The 16,376-nt window shown below is 51.6% G+C and overlaps 1 protein-coding gene across 2 annotated transcripts; it reads left to right on the top strand.

Moving 5' to 3' along the window:
- Positions 1–341: 341 nt before the first annotated feature.
- On the top strand, positions 342–14,935 carry sec24a (SEC24 homolog A, COPII coat complex component). Of its 2 annotated transcripts, XM_084683621.1 has the most exons (24): positions 342–713; positions 3,087–3,683; positions 5,128–5,331; positions 5,776–5,853; positions 6,626–6,697; positions 6,837–7,012; positions 7,249–7,442; positions 7,551–7,653; positions 8,509–8,635; positions 8,802–8,911; positions 9,344–9,456; positions 9,549–9,667; positions 9,987–10,042; positions 10,267–10,473; positions 11,003–11,126; positions 11,264–11,422; positions 11,557–11,730; positions 12,223–12,333; positions 12,560–12,735; positions 12,932–13,069; positions 13,252–13,356; positions 13,467–13,559; positions 13,792–13,895; positions 14,178–14,935. In XM_084683621.1, exons 1-24 carry the CDS (start codon positions 653–655, stop codon positions 14,290–14,292), a joined length of 3,516 nt encoding a protein of 1,171 aa, XP_084539747.1. In that variant the 5' UTR covers positions 342–652; the 3' UTR covers positions 14,293–14,935. The 2 variants fall into 2 exon arrangements, with proteins under 2 accessions (XP_084539747.1, XP_084539746.1); XM_084683620.1 differs by lacking the exon at positions 5,776–5,853.
- Positions 14,936–16,376: the final 1,441 nt, after the last annotated feature.

The raw sequence follows: 16,376 nt of genomic DNA on the forward strand, positions 1-16,376 counted from the left end.
AATAATTTCACGACAATTCGCTTTTAATATTGACTTTTTACGTGTGACGTGACGTTTGTGTGTGTAACCTTTTAACATCTCAATCGATTTTCTGATCAATTGCATCTCTGTTTTTGACCAGGAAAAACTGCAACAATATTTCTAAGGTCTGGCAATCAAATCATAAGCATAGAGCTAAATATTTTAATAATTTGTTTCCAACATGCGTGGTTCACTTTCATCTTATTAGGACTCGATTTACAATGCAGGTGTATGTGTCCCTTTGTTTCTAGTACATTAGAAAATCTCGATGCACAGGAAATGCCACGTGTACACAGTGCGCATGCTTGAGGAGGTTTACGTTGATCCTGCTGGGTGATCCCAACTTCCTGTGCTGGAAGAGAAGTGTCTCTCACGATTATCTTAACAAGGCCTACACCCGTATAGACGGGGAACGGCCCCAACCATGATCCTGTGAAAGCTAACAAGTCTGATAGCTAATTAACTTTTCAGACCGTAGAGACGCCGGTGATAAAGCCGCTGTTTTCAATACAAACATAACAATAGCCATTGCTAGCGTAACCGCTAGCCAGCCAGCAAAGTAGGACTAGTTGCTAGGCTAGCTATTCGCCTACCAAGCATCTCTAAATTTGTTCACGGTGTCTATTTCAAAATGTCAACTACGGGGTTCAACTCTCAGAATGGGTCAGGAGGAGGACAAGCGTACGCGAATGGTGAGTTAGTAACAATTAGTAATTGACTGGCTTAATGGCAAGCTAGTAAGCAACCACCTGTTAAAATCACAATGATCTGTCAAAATCACCAACATAAGCACAGTTAGCTATGCTACCCTAGCTGCTAATCGCCTAGCTAGTTAGAGCTAGCAGTCAGCCTCCTTGGAAGGAAGGGATTGCTAGTCCGTCTTCCAGTGCAAAAAGATCTGGGTTTAGGCTAGCTAATGTAGCTAACTGAATAACGTAACTTTCGTTTTTTTGGGCCGGGTACGGGTGTTCCAATGTTATTTAATGTATGTCAAACGAGAGCTGTTATTAAACTTTAAACAGCAGGGTCAAATACAGTGTAAAATCCTGCCATGATGAGGTAGTTGCCGGCTGGAAAGCTAAGTTGTAATTTACATACACACTAGCTAGGTTTGCGCATCTGCGTTTGTCAGCAAGCGTACTATATACAGAAGGGCCACAGTGATACTTTTTAAATTGATACTATAGTATTTATCTTTATGAAAATAATTTAGATCACTAGCAAGTAAATCGTCTTAAAATGGACTGATATGGACTGTCATTCCTATCTAACGTTAGCCACCGAAATAACAATCTTTTTGCTGTCGTTTTCTATCGTAATAGGCACATTGGTTTCGTGACCTTTGCCCACTGAAGTTGTAATCCAAATTGTATATGAACGTTGTGATATCTCCGCCGTGATTGCCAACAAACAATAAGATTAGTCGCTCTAGTTAATTGCGCAACATCCAACAAATATAAACCTTTGAGGAAAGGCTCGAGCCATAGTCAGTGGCAGTCGACTGCGCTCTACGTTTCACTGTAGATGTGGCATGTTGGTGATGTTCCAGATCTGCAACTTGTTAGATCCATCTTTACAAGTTTCTCTACACTAGCAGCAGACAGCAGCTTTGACAATCTTCCCGGTGATTGAGCTTGAGAAACACGATACTCTTAAGTTTGATATGAGAAGTGGAGGAAGAAAGTAAATAACTACTGTCAGTTCAGTGTCTTGGTGTTTTCCAGACTACGGTAAGCAAGGTTGAAACGGTCACACTCAACTTCTATTTTGTAGCTACTTTATGAACCCACTGATCTCACTGGAGGACACATTTCCTTGGTCTCTCCTTTATCGGAAATGGAGGCAGTTAAAGGCTTCTACTCCAGTACTGACCTTTGATATCTGACCAAACTATCATTTCACAGATTGCAAGCCTTTCACATTGTAATGACACTGTCACTCAAGGTCTGGCCAGTGTTGATTAAAGTGCATCTTATTTGCAAGAAGTATTGTAAGATCTGTGGTCTGCTTGATTGTCCCTCTTATGACAGAGCCTAACTCAATTTGGTTCTTGGTCATCTACCTTAATGCAATTATTTTTAATTTAATCCGGCACCCTTTCCCTTAATCCATCTATCTAAAATGAAATCCTCACAAGTCTGGTGTTGTTTTCTAATTGGCCGATCGGTTGTTCTCAACACCGGCGAACAGCGTTCCTATTGGTGGGGAGGGAACGGTCACCGTGGTTAAGGCTGACTGGGGGCTTAAATCTCTCCGTTGGCCGGAAGGACAGGGATTATGAGCGTGTCTGTTCATCCTCGCCATTGAGAAGAGTTGTTTAGTAATCCCACTCCTCCACCTGCTTGCTGGGCCGGGGATGCAGCAGGCAGGCCTGGACCTCATGTTGGACCAGGGCAGGACCTTGTGTACGACCAGGGCAGGACCTTGTGTACGACCAGGGCAGACCTGGGACTGTTACGTAATGAGGGGGACAGGGGGATGTAGGGTCTTCACATGTGGATGGGACAGATTTTCTTTTTTTATGTGTCATGAAACCTACAGCCCTGGATTTGTAACACCTTGTGATGAAGAAAGATCAGGGAACATTATTGAAAAAAAACGAATACAAATGTATTAACAGTAAACTGTAATGGGGTACTTGTTCTGTGTTTGGACCATATGGACAGAGAGAGTCATCTTCTGGCAGGTGTGCATGTTCTCTAAACCTCACGATCAGCAAGTGAGTGTTTACAGGCCAGGTGAAGGGATTATAGTCAACATGGTTAAGTCATGGAATACCAGCCCATTGACACTTTGTTTTGCTTAGTTTCGGATGTTAAGATTGACCGAGAAACCTCCAAAATGTATGTGCTGTAGTAAAGATCTACGGTATTCAGACCCATGTTTTATCTATACACATGCATGAAGAAACAGCCTTTGTCATTGGCTGCAGACTTGAATTACCTGTTGACTGTCTCTGTTGCTTTGAATTCAAATTAAGGAACTCGGGCATGGAGTCAAAATAAATCGTGTTTGACCTCTTTTGACCTCACATCTAACCCCTCCCCTTTCTCCTTGTCCTCCAGGCCCCTCCCAGAACCCTGTACCCCTGCAACCTCCAGGACAGGGCTACAACATGCCCCACCAGATCCCCTACAACCCCATGCAGCCCAAGGCCCCCATGCCCCCTGGCCCTGGACTCTATAACTCTGGGCCTTACCAGCCCGGCCCCCCCACCGGCTCTTACCAGGGCCCCCCAGGTCCCCCCATGATGACAAGGCCTCCGATGGGGTCCCTAGGGGTCCACACCCCCCCCCAGTCCTCAAGCCCCAGCCCTGGCCCCAGCCCCATCCCTGGCCCCAGGATGTCCCCACTACAGGGGGCTCCCACTCCACCTGTGCACACCAACAGCTACTACCCTTCCCCCCCTCAACAACAGCCCGCCCCCCCCGCCTGGCAGTACGGAGCTCCTCGACCAATGGGAGCGCCTCCTCCTCCCATGGCCACGCCGCCCCTCGGCCCCATGGGTAACCACACAGCCTCGTCCTCGCCTGGCCCGCCGGCGGCGGCCGCGGGCTACGCGGCAGCGGCGCCCGTTCCTCCGCCTCCCGCCTTCCACAACGCCACGCCTCCGCCGGGGCCGGGCCTGCCGCCCACCACCGTGCACGGATACGTCCAGCGAGGTGATTTGTGACGCCGCCCAGGCCTCCCAACGCCTCCACACATCCACACATCTCTGCCTGTTACTAGGGAGTCGGATGGCTGAGCGGTTAGGGAATCGGGCTATTAATCAGAAGGTTGCCGGTTCGATTCCCCGGCAGTGCCAAATGACGTTGTGTGTGTGTGTGTGTGTGTGTGTGTGTGGTCATTTCACCCTACTTGCCTCGGTGGGAATGTCCCTGTACTTGCTGTAAGTCGCTCTGGAGAAGAGCGTCTGCTAAATGACTACATGTACACTGGCACTGTAAAGCAGAGCACCGGTGCAAAGTAGAAGGCCATAGAATACGGATTTACAATCACATTAAACGTGAACATCTAAATTCCCGTTTAGAAAAGGTCATAAACCCGGTTGGCAGTCAGAGGGAGGGTGTTTTAATGCGTAGTCGAATTAGGAAACGCTTGGTCATGGTGTCTGTAGTGAACTCCCGGGCTGATGTTGGAGGTGGACATTGCCCCCTGATCACACACACAGGCCTATCTCTCTGTTCCTCCTGCTGAGTCGTCGTACAGAGGACAGATAATTGTTCCAGAATATATACACATCAGTCCATAACTGTCTACTTCCAAGGCTTGGCCGTGCCAGGCTCCTTGAGCTATGGAGGGCCAGGAGAGGTTAGTTTGTTGACTGTGGTCTGAGTTGAAGGCTGGAGTCAAAACCAGGCCCCATGTGATTTCACACCACCAAGGCCGGTATCATGTTATGAAACAGGACAGATTAGAACAGACACGAGTGTCCGCTACCCCCCTTCTTAATCTTAGCAGGCGTGTGTGTGTGTGTGTGTGAGAGAGAGAGAGACGAGAGAGAGAGAGAGAGACAAGATGGAGGTGTCTCTGTATGTTGACGTTATGTGCTCGCTGCAGCAGCTGTCGTCACCTCCAGAGTGAGCTGATAATGTTACGGCCCCTTGTGGTCCCTGGGCCTCCTCCTGCAGGGGGTCTGTAGGGCCGCCCCTCTCTGCTGGTGCCCCCTAGAACCAGCCTGGACCACACTCTTACACCTTAAGGTTACCATGTGTGGGACTTGGTTAGGGGGAGGGTATAGCTGAGTGGTGAGAGCACTTGACTGCAGATCAAGAGGTCGTAGGTTTAAATTCCCCTCAGAACTGTATGTCTCTTTGGATTCAAGCTAAGATCCGTGTTGTTCGATGGGAGGTTTACGTGAAGGACTGAAATGTCATTGGGTGACATGAGAAGCCGTGGTGCTGGAGGGAGGGAGGGTGAGGAGGGGAGCTGTGGATGTATTTAAAGTCACATCTGGTATGAAGTCATTCACGGCTTTTATTCCGGCGCCTGGTTCAAACGTCTTTCAAATTTGAGACGGAATCGAAAGAAGTGTTCTGATGGTGACGGTTGCCCTGGCGATTTGACTGACCCGTTGTTGTTGTTGTGGTGGTGTGTTCTCAAAAGGCTCCGCCCCTCCTCCGATGAACCCGGGGGCCCCCAACACGTACCAGCCAGGCAGAGGCCCCTACGGGCCCCCCCTCCCCGGACCCCCCCTCTCCGGACCCCCCCTCCCGGGACATCCCCCCTCCATGAGGCCCACCCCACCCCCCACAGGCCCCCCCATGGCCAACGCCACCCCTCCGCCCTCCCTTGCCCCCCAGAATGACGGTAAGTTTCACTATTTGTATATATATATATTTTGGTGCTCGATAAAGGCATCTTTTTGATATAAAAATTGTAAATGTGATGTTGGCTGTCCTTACAGGGTCTATATGAATAATCCCCCTTAGCAGTGTGTCGTAGTGTTGACAAACAGGAAGAGGAGTTACGATCGCAGTCTGCTGGTACCAGTTTAGCCGTCCTGTTGAGCCACACGGCGCTTAGCAACCGTTTCTGTGTGACCTGTACGGACACTAGAGAGAAGAGAGAAACACCTTGAGATTGCTGCTGTTTGAGTCAGGGTGTAACCAAGGAGATCTGGCCTTTCACCTCAGTGCAGCAGTCATGTGACTAGGAATGCTCGTTTTTTTTTTTTTTTATAGTTCCATCCCAGGTTATCATGGTCTCATTACCTTTGCCTTCTCTCGACTCCCCCCTCCCCCTCTACAACAGCTCAGTGTGGGGTTGTGGCCAACAGCACCCACCCCCTCTCTGAGCCCGACCTCCAGGAAGGGGATATAGAGTGTCCAGGTGTGGTTTGACAACTCTAGGTGTTGTGGTCCGTGTCGTCTGGTCTTGAGCTAGCTACACCCCCCCCCCCTCCAGTCTCTCTCTCCAGTCTGTCTCTCCCGTCTCTCTCCAGTCTCTCTCTCCAGTCTCTCTCTCCTGTCTCTCTCTCCTGTCTCTCTCTCCTGTCTCTCTCTCCTGTCTCTCTCTCTCCTGTCTCTCTCTCTCCTGTCTCTCTCTCTCCTGTCTCTCTCTCTCCTGTCTCTCTCTCTCCTGTCTCTCTCTACTGTCTCTCTCTCCTGTCTCTCTCTCCTGTCTCTTCATCATAACTGTGACTGACTGGGGGTCCCCTGGAAACGTGTAGTTTAATCCAGTTCTATCTCTTCCTCCTTCTCTTTCCTATTTCACTCCTTGCTCTACCTCTTATTACTCCTCCCCCCTCTCTCTTTTTCCCTGATCTTTCTCTCTTTGCCTCCTTCCTCTATTTCTCCTCTCTCTCTTTCTCTTCCTCTCTCTCCCCCCTCTCCTCTCTCTTTCTCTTCCTCTCTCTCCCCCTCTCCTCTCTCTTTCTCTTCCTCTCTCTCTCCCCTCTCTTCCTTTCTCTCCCCCCTCTCCTCTCTCTCCTCAGTCATCAGTTGTAGTCTTCCCTCTCGTTCCGTGTTCCATGCGTGTTCGTGAAGCCACCTCCATCCCACCTCCGTCATAGTGTAGTAGTGGAACTAGCGTTGCCAACAGTAGCTTCCCCTGTCCCCTCTCTCTACTTCCTGTTCTAAACCTCGTCTCCGTGTCGACACAGGACCGTTGCCTGGTAACGGAACCCAGTACGCCAACAGCTTCAACCATCTGGACGGCCCCGGAGCCAAGATGGGTGAGGAAGGGGGATCTCTCTCAGAAATGTCCATCCTGGATGGACAATAAAGTTTTATCCTGTTCTATCTCTACGTCAATGAAATGTATATTCTCCAGCGTCTTCTGTCCTGACCTCACTTCCTTCCTCTTCCAAGCAGCGGGCCCGCCCCCCTCCCAGCCAGGGCCCCCCGGCCCTCGACACATGGGCCTCTCCTACCCCTCCCTCCCCCCGGGGTACCAGAACACCTCGGGGCCCCCCAACGCCTCCCCCATGCACCCGCCCTCCCTCCCCCCCACACAGCCTTACAGCCAAGCGCCTCAGCCGTATCCTCAGGTAAGGACCGCCACTCCCCACGCTGGGTACATCTGACATCTCAAACTGAAGTTGGGCCGTTTCAAAGTGAATGAAGTTCACTTTTTTCAAATGTTTAATTTGTAACACTGCTATGTCCCCTCAGGGGCTAAATAATATGCTACTTTGCTGATTTACCGTTGAATTAGAATTGTTTACAATTTGAACTGCGCTTTCATAGTTAACAGGCAGGTTAGTAAAATGCTCCAATCCCCCAGCCTCCAGCAGGCCCAGGCCCCGGTGCTGCCCAGCTGAGCCCCTCCCTGGCTGGGCTGAGCCTGCAGGGCCAGCCCCCTGAGGCTCTCAGGGTGGTGAACCTGCTGCAGGAGAGGAACCTGCTGCCCCCAGGGCCCCTGGTGCCCCCTACACCCTGCCTGCCCCAAGACCTGCAGAAGATCAACTGCCACCCAGAGTGAGTCACGCACACACACCTTGCATGTGATCAGCAAACACACAGCAACACCAGTACGTAGGGTAATAACCTGTGTGTGTGTGTGTGTGTGTGTGTGTGTGTGCGCAGGGTGTTCCGGAGCACTCTGACCAGCATCCCCCAGACCCAGTCTCTGCTCAACAAAGCCAAGCTCCCCCTGGGACTGCTGCTGCACCCCTTCAAAGACCTCTCAGTACGTTACACACCTATAGTTACACACCTATAGTTAAACACCTGGAGTTACACACCTGGAGTTACACACCTGGAGTTACACACCTGGAGTTACACACCTGTAGTTACACACCTGGAGTTACACACCTGGAGTTACACACCTGGAGTTAGACACCTGTAGTTCCACACCTCTCAGTGTGTTCCACACCTGGAGTTCCACACCTCTCAGTGTGTTCCACACCTGTAGTTCCACAGCTCTCAGTATGTTACACACCTGTAGTTCCACACCTCTCAGTGTGTTCCACACCTGGAGTTCCACACCTCTCAGTGTGTTCCACACCTGGAGTTCCACACCTCTCAGTGTGTTCCACACCTGGAGTTCCACACCTCTCAGTGTGTTCCACACCTGGAGTTCCACACCTCTCAGTATGTTACACACCTGTAGTTCCACACCTCTCAGTGTGTTCCACACCTGGAGTTCCACACCTCTCAGTGTATTCCACACCTGGAGTTCCACACCTCTCAGTGTGTTCCACACCTGGAGTTCCACACCTCTCAGTGTGTTACACACCTGGAGTTCCACAGCTCTCAGTGTGTTCCACACCTGGAGTTCCACACCTCTCAGTGTGTTACACACCTGGAGTTCCACAGCTCTCAGTGTGTTCCACACCTGGAGTTCCACACCTCTCAGTGTGTTCCACACCTGGAGTTCCACAGCTCTCAGTGTGTTCCACACCTGGAGTTCCACACCTCTCAGTGTGTTCCACACCTGGAGTTCCACACCTCTGTGTGTTCCACACCTGGAGTTCCACAGCTCTCAGTGTGTTCCACACCTGGAGTTCCACAGCTGTCAGTAAGTCCTCCCCTCCCCCTGCAGCAGCTCCCGGTGGTGACCTCCAGCACCATCGTACGCTGCCGATCCTGCAGGACCTACATCAACCCATTTGTCACCTTCCTGGACCAGCGGAGATGGAAGTGCAACCTCTGTTACCGGGTCAACGATGGTGAGGAGGAGGGGGGGGGGGGGGCAGAGAACACGTGTTTTGCAGTGCTCTAAGAGTTAAGATTAAACTTGTGTGTGTAAAGCTTTAATATGTGTGTTGAGCAAATATGTGCTATGTGTTTAGCAGATGTGTGTGTGTTTAGCTGATGTGTGTGTGTGTGTTTCAGTGCCAGAGGAGTTCATGTACAACCCCGTCAGCAGATCGTACGGCGAGCCCCACAAACGGCCGGAGGTCCAGAACGCCACCATCGAGTTCATCGCTCCGTCTGAGTACATGGTGAGCCCAGCACGGCGGCCACAGCTGTAGAAACAGGCCCGGTCCACAGAGGCTGTACATTTGCATGCTCTGCTGTTTTTAAGGAAACATTTGAATATCGTATTTGTGTGGGAAGGTGAGATTGTGTGAGAAGGTGAGATTGTGGAGTACGTGGGTGAGAGAATCAGGTGGCTGAGTGGTTAGGGAATCGGGCTAGTAATCTGAAGGATGCCGGCTGTGCCAAATGACGTTGTGTCCTTGGGCAAGGCCCTTTACCCTACTTGCCTCGGGGGGGAAATCTCTGTACTTACTGTAAGTCGCTCTGGATAAGAGCGTCTGCTAAATGACTACATGTAAAAGTTTGTGGTGTGAAAGAGTGGTTTGTGAGAGTGTGTGTGTGTGTGTACTTGTTTGTATGTTGACGAGCCAGCTAACCCCCCCTCCTCCCCCCAGCTGAGACCGCCCCAGCCTGCGGTCTATCTCTTCGTCCTGGACGTATCCCATAATGCCGTGGAGACGGGGTACCTCAGCGTGGTCTGTCAGTCTCTGCTGGACAACATCAACGCGTACGTACAGACACGCCCTCTCAAGCTGCTCACACGCTTCACACACACACACACAACCATGGCTGTCAGCTGACTGTGTGTGTGTGTGACAGGCTCCCAGGGGATGCGAGGACAAAGATCGGCTTCATCACGTTCGACAGCACCATCCACTTCTACAACCTCCAGGAGGGCCTGTCCCAACCCCAGATGCTCATTGTGTCCGACATAGACGGTGAGGGGGGGGGCGGGGGATTAGAGAGGGGAGAGGGGGGAGGGAGAGATAAGGGGGAGAGAGGGAGGGAAGGGGAGGGAGTAGAGAAGGGAAAGGTAGAGATATGGGGGAGAGAGAGAGGTAGAGAGGGGGGGGGGAGAGGGATATGGCGGGCGGAGAGAGAGGATGAGTGTGGGAAATAAAGAGAGTGAAAGAGACAGTGAGGCGGGGGTGAAGTAGGGAGGTAGCTGAGATTAACAGTCTCTCATCCTTTCAGCCTGAAGGGCACGTTGTCCTTTACTATAACAGCGTTGTTGGACCTTGTCTGTTCTCCTTGCAGATATCTTTCTACCAACACCAGACAGCCTTTTAGTCAACTTCAACGAATGCAAGGAGGTAAGAGAGACCAGCTTTAACCACACGGAATTTTGTAATGTGGATCCATTCTTGATTGGACATGTTTTGAGTATTGTTTAGCGTAGTGATTTAGCCTCTGAAGCGACCTAGCCTTGCCCCCGTCACTATGGTGACATACTCTGTGTACCTGTGTGTGTGTGTTTACCTGTGTGTGTGTGTTTACCTCTGTGTGTGTGTGTGTGTGTGTGTGTGTGTGTGTGTAGCTGGTGCAGGCCCTGCTGAAGAGCCTGCCCCAGATGTTCTCCAAGACCATGGAGACCCAGTCGGCCCTGGGCCCCGCCCTGCAGTCGGCCTTCAAGCTGCTGTCCCCCACCGGGGGCCGCGTGTCCGTCTACCAGACCCAGCTGCCCAACGTCGGGGTGGGGGCGCTCAAGTCCCGGGAGGACCCCAACCAGCGCGCCTCGGCCAAGGTAGGGAGAGGGGGAGGGGGGGGAGAGTGGAGTGGAGAGGGAGTGGGGTGGGGTGGGAGAGGTGGGGAGGGAGAGGTGAGGTGGGGAGGGAGAAGTGGGGAGGGAGAGGTGGGGAGGGAGAGGTGAGGTGGGGAGGGAGAGGTGGGGAGGGAGAGGTGGGGAGGGAGAGGTGGGGAGGGAGAGGTGGGGAGGGTGAGGTGGGGAGGGTGAGGTGGGGAGGGTGAGGTGGGGAGGGTGAGGTGGGGAGGGAGAGGTGAGGTGAGGAGGGGAGGGAGAGGTGAGGAGGGAGAGGTGGGGAGGGAGAGGTGGGGAGGGAGAGGTGGGGAGGGAGAGGTGGGGAGGGTGAGGTGGGGAGGGTGAGGTGGGGAGGGTGAGGTGGGGAGGGAGAGGTGAGGTGAGGAGGGGAGGGAGGGGTGGGAAGGGAGGGAGAGGTGAGGAGGGAGAGAGGGAGGTGGAGACGGGGAGGGAAGTGGAGAGAGAGACCCTGAGGGAGAGCTGCCAGGTGCTGATACCAGTCCTCCTCCTCCAGGATATCCAGCACCTGTCCCCGGCTACAGACTTCTACAAGAAGCTGGCTCTGGACTGCTCCGGCCAGCAGGTGGCAGTAGACCTGTTCCTGCTCAGCTCCCAGTACTGCGACCTGGCCTCTCTGGGTGAGTGTGTGTGGAGGGGTTAGTCGTGTGTGTGTGTGGTCGGGGGTGGTGAGTGTGTGGGATGTTTTGTTTGTGTGTGTGTGTGTGTGTGTGTGAGGGGAAAGCCGCGTGTTGACTTCCTGTTTCCTCCTTCCCAGGATGCATCTCCAGGTACTCGGCAGGAAGTGTGTACTACTACCCCTCCTACCACCAGGAGCATAACCCTGCCCAGGTGGAGCGCTTCCAGAAGGATCTCAAACGATACCTGACGCGCAAGATCGGCTTCGAGGCCGTCATGAGAATACGCTGCACCAAAGGTCTGCCGCCGTGGGGAGAGGGGGGGACGGGACGACGACGACATCGATGACCGTCATATTATAGCCATATTGGAACACCTCTCCTGTGGGAGTGACTGACCTCTCCCCCCCCCCCCCCGCCTCCCTCCCCACAGGCCTGTCCATTCACACGTTCCACGGGAACTTCTTTGTGCGTTCCACGGACCTGCTGTCGCTGCCCAACGTGAACCCGGACGCGGGCTTCGCCGTGCAGATGTCCATCGAGGAGAACCTGGTGGACCTGCAGACGGTCTCCTTCCAGGCCGCGCTGCTCTACACCTCCAGCAAAGGTACACACACCCTGAACACATGCTGAACACACCCTGAACACACCCTGAACACACGCTGAACACACCCTGAACACACCCTGAACACACCCTGAACACACCCTGAACACACCCTGAACACACCCTGAACACACCCTGAACACACCCTGAACACACCCTGAACACACCCTGAACACACCCTGAACACACCCTGAACACACCCTGAACACACCCTGAACACATGCTGAACACACCCTGAACACACCCTGAACACACCCTGAACACACCCTGAACACACCCTGAACACACCCTGAACACACCCTGAACACACCCTGAACACACCCTGAACACACCCTGAACACACCCTGAACACATGCTGAACACACCCTGAACACACCCTGAACACACACACACAAGATTCCTGACGGAACATTTTTCAGCATTCAGTGTCTGTGTGAGTAAACCTTTTGATGCAGGCGCTGTAGGATGTGTCTGACCCCGTGTGTGTGCATCTAGGAGAGAGGAGGATCCGGGTCCACACCATGTGTCTACCGGTGGTCAACTCGCTCTCTGACATCTTTGCGGGGGCAGATGTCCAGGCCATCACCGGACTGCTAGCCAGCATGGGTATGTGCTGTCTGGGGGGGGAAGGGACTGCTAGCCAGCATGGGTATGTCCTGTCTGGGGGGAAGGGACTGCTAGCCAGCATGGGTATGTCCTGTCAGGGGGGGGGAGGGGGGAGAAGTCATATGTCATCAACTGTGTGTTTATAGGAAAAAAAATTGAATGTGTTTGCATGACCTGTGTGTTGACCTGCGTCTACTTCGACGTGTGTGTGTGTGTGTGCTGCCAGCCGTGGACCGCTCGGTGACGGCCAGCCTGAGCGACGCGCGGGACGCCATGACCAACGCTGCCATCGACTCCCTGGCGTCGTACCGCTCGGCCGTGCTGACCGTCCAGCAGCCCGGCCTGCTGGCGCCCGCCTGCCTCCGACTCTTCCCCCTCTACATCCTGGCCCTGCTCAAGCAGGTCTGTCTCTCACACACACACACACACACACTCTACATCCTTGCCCTGCTCAAACAGGACTCTCTCTCTCTATCTATCTCTCTATCTCTCTCTATCTCTCTCTCTATCTCTCTCTCTCTCTCTCACTCTCTCTCACACTCTCTCACTCACTCTCTCTTTCTTTCTCTCTCTCTCCCCTGGTTCGCCCGGGACACAGGTGGCGTTCCGGACGGGCACGAGCACCCGGCTGGATGACCGTGTGTTCTCCATGTGCCAGCTGAAGTACCAGCCGCTGGCCTACGTCATGCTGATGATACACCCGGCGCTCTACCGCCTGGACGACCTCAGCGACGAGGTGAGGCTGGGGCCCAAGCTCCACCTGTCAATCACGCCCCCCCCCTAGGGACGGCGTATGATCTCCACGCACTCCAGTGGTCACTAACCTGACTTATCTTTCTCTCTCTCTCTCTGTCTCTCTCTCTCTCTCTGTCGATCTCTTTGGTCTCTCTCCCTTCTCCCCCCCCCCTCTCTCCACAGGGGGCCCTCAACATCAGCGAGCGCACCATCCCTCAGCCCCGGCTGCTGCAGCTGTCTGTGGAGAAGCTCACCAGGGAGGGGGCCTTCCTATTGGACGCCGGCTCGGTCAGTGTAGAAGGAGGGCGGGGCGGAGGAGGAGGTGGAAAATAAAGATGAAATGTTGTTTCCTCCCCCCCCCCCTTCTCTCTCTAACTCGTCTTCCCCCTCTCCTCCAGGTCCTGTATCTCTGGGTGGGCAGGAACTGCAGCCCAGACTTCCTGTCTAAGGTGCTGGGGGCCGCCTCGTACTCTGCTGTGCCCCAAGTTATGGTAGGTAGCACACACACACCTCCAGACAGCACTAACATACACACACACCTACAGACAGCACTAACACACACACCTACAGACAGCACTAACATACTTTCTATACACGGCACACACACACACTTTCTAAGATATTTAAACTCCAACACACATGCTGCGTAGCCTCAGTGAACCTGACGACCCTCCCTCCCCCTCCCCCCCCCCCCCTCCCCCCCCCACTCCCCCCCTCCCCCAGAACTCTCTACCGGAGCTGGACACTGCAGAGTCTCAGAGAACCAGAGCTTTCATCGGCTGGCTGAAGGAACAGAGGCCTTTCTTCCCCCTGCTGCACGTCATCAGGTGAGAAGCAGTCGCCGCGGCGATGGCGTCGACAGACGCCCCCGGCAACCTGACTGCATACGTGACTGGGAGGGGGGGAGGGAGAAGGGGGAGAGAAGAGAGGAAGTTATTGTCTTGGGTAGGACCAGTCTGAATCAGAGTCGCAGCAGCACTCCGATCCATCTAGGTTTTGTCCTTTGCTGGCTGCATATCAATTTTTAATTTTTTTATTTAAATGTTTTAGTGGTGACCTCCCTTCCTGTTCTCTCTCTCACACTCTCTCTGTCTATCTCTCACTCTCAGGGATGAGAGCCCGCTGAAGGCCAGCTTCATGCAGAACATGATTGAGGACCGTACCGAGTCGGCCCTGTCCTACTACGAGTTCCTGCTCCACGTCCAGCAGCAAGTGTCCAAGTAAAGCCAGCCTGCTGAGAGCTTGGGAGGGCACGCACAGAGAGGGAGAAGATTCTCGGTGTGTGTGGAAGGGGGGGGCGGGGGGGTTGTGTGTATGAACTGGGAGAGGAAAACCACACCAGGACAGCCTCCATCACACCTCATCACCACCCGTGGTTTCCTCTCTCTCTCTCTCTCTCTCTCTCTCTCTCTTTCTCTCTCTTTTTGTGTGGCTCTCAAGTCGTTTCGGAAGATTCCTACAAGTGAAACGCCCACCTTTAGAACTTTCTACCTGAAACAAATCAAACTTTATTTGTCGACGAGGACAAGGGGGGCGGGGTCTGATCATAGCTGCTGACCTGGCGCCTTCTAGCTGAAGCAGCTTCTAGACAGAAGCAACAAGAAATCAGTGATTATCTATGTACGAGTGAGTGAATCAGTGTTTATTCTCATAGAACAATACTGTTTGAGAAGGGTATCTGTTAGATACAGGGCCAGCTAATGGATGTGTTTTTTTTTTTTTTTTTTGCAACAACAAAAAAGCACAGCTATCTCTGCTTATAATAAAAGTAATAATTGTTCTGATTCTTGCCGGGTGCTGGGCAGTCAGCAGAGAACATGTTTTAGAGATGACACTGTTCTGGGTTCCCCCCCCCCCCCCCCCTCCCCCGGTGCACAGGAAACAGGAAGTGGAGACACGGTTCATGTGTGAAATCTCTGCTGTTGTCTTCTTTCTACAATCCTTGTGCAGGGTTTTTATCTGCTCTTTAGGACTGTTATGAGTGGAACCTCAACAGTGTAACTCTCTCTTCACTGCCTGAGCGTCCGGTTGAGAGGGGAGGAACTGTGTGCTTTTTAGTCTTTTTTTTCTTTTCTTTTTTTGTGTTTCGAACAAATCTCTCAAGGCTTTTTTTTGTAAAGGCAGAAGTGTTTCAACGTTTGAAGGCGATCTGGAACAACTGACCCCCGTATCGTTTAATTTGCTGCCTTTTTAATATTTTGAAGAAGCAGTTTCATCCAGTTTTGTCTTGGGTCAGACCAGTCCTTTTGAGGTCTTTCTCTCCGTCTCCTTTCTCTCTCTTTCTCCTTTCTCTTCTTTTCTTTTTCTACCTCCTTCTACCTCCTCTCCCTCCCTCTTTCTCTCTCTCATCCCTCTTTCTCTCTCTCTCTTCATATAAAACACCTCTGAAGACGTTTTGTTTTTGTTTAATTTATGAGAATCCCAAACCTGATTAAATTCTGTTATTGCCTTGTATGGGAACTCAAGTTTTATTATTAAACCTCTGTTTAAATACAAACTATATGAAATATTTTAATATAATAGGACACAGGAAATTCTTTAACACAGACATAACAAAAGCCATTGTGATCTTTAATCATGCTTATTGATACTTGTATATTGACAGTACTACATAATAATGGTAAGAAATTGATGATTTTAGTATGAAAATATTATGGTGAAATGAGACAAATAAATTGTTTGGGATTTTTTTAACGCTAGTTGTGGTTTGTGTCATGGACTGGACAAGAAAAGGCACACTGAAGTTTTTTTTTTCTTCCCCTCAGTCAACCTTGTGTCTTGGATCAGCAACAACCTAAAACGTTTTCATCATTTGACTAAAAGTTAAATCTCCCTAAAGATGAATAAGAATGGCTTTGTTTGTTTCATCGATTAAATGTTTCACCCCCGGTTTGCAACTGAACATGTCACATAAATGCTATGCCTTAGAGGGTCCAGGTGTGAGAAACATACATATATGATTTGAACATGACACTGTCAGTTAGTCTCCTATGGTTAACTAAATGTTAACTGCTGCTGGTTATCTATTTGTACTTTTGACAAGCCCAGCAGTTGTCTGTTGTCCTCCTAATCTATGTGAATCTGTCTTAATGAATTAAGACGGCATTTGTACTTGCGTCACATTCTGTTCATGTATGTACATTTCTCAAATAAATACTAGTTCTATACAACGTGTGTGTTACTTTTAAACAGCTGCCTATATTTCAATTATTAATTGGGTGCCTCATGAGGTCTTCATGCACTGAGTTTCTCTGTATTGAAAGAGTTTCAAACAAGCAAACTCATGATGACGGGCCAACTGGGTTAGC

The sequence above is a fragment of the Hypomesus nipponensis genome, chromosome 20, assembly GCF_054491055.1.
Source record: "Hypomesus nipponensis isolate SF chromosome 20, ASM5449105v1, whole genome shotgun sequence".
NCBI lineage: Eukaryota > Metazoa > Chordata > Actinopteri > Osmeriformes > Osmeridae > Hypomesus > Hypomesus nipponensis.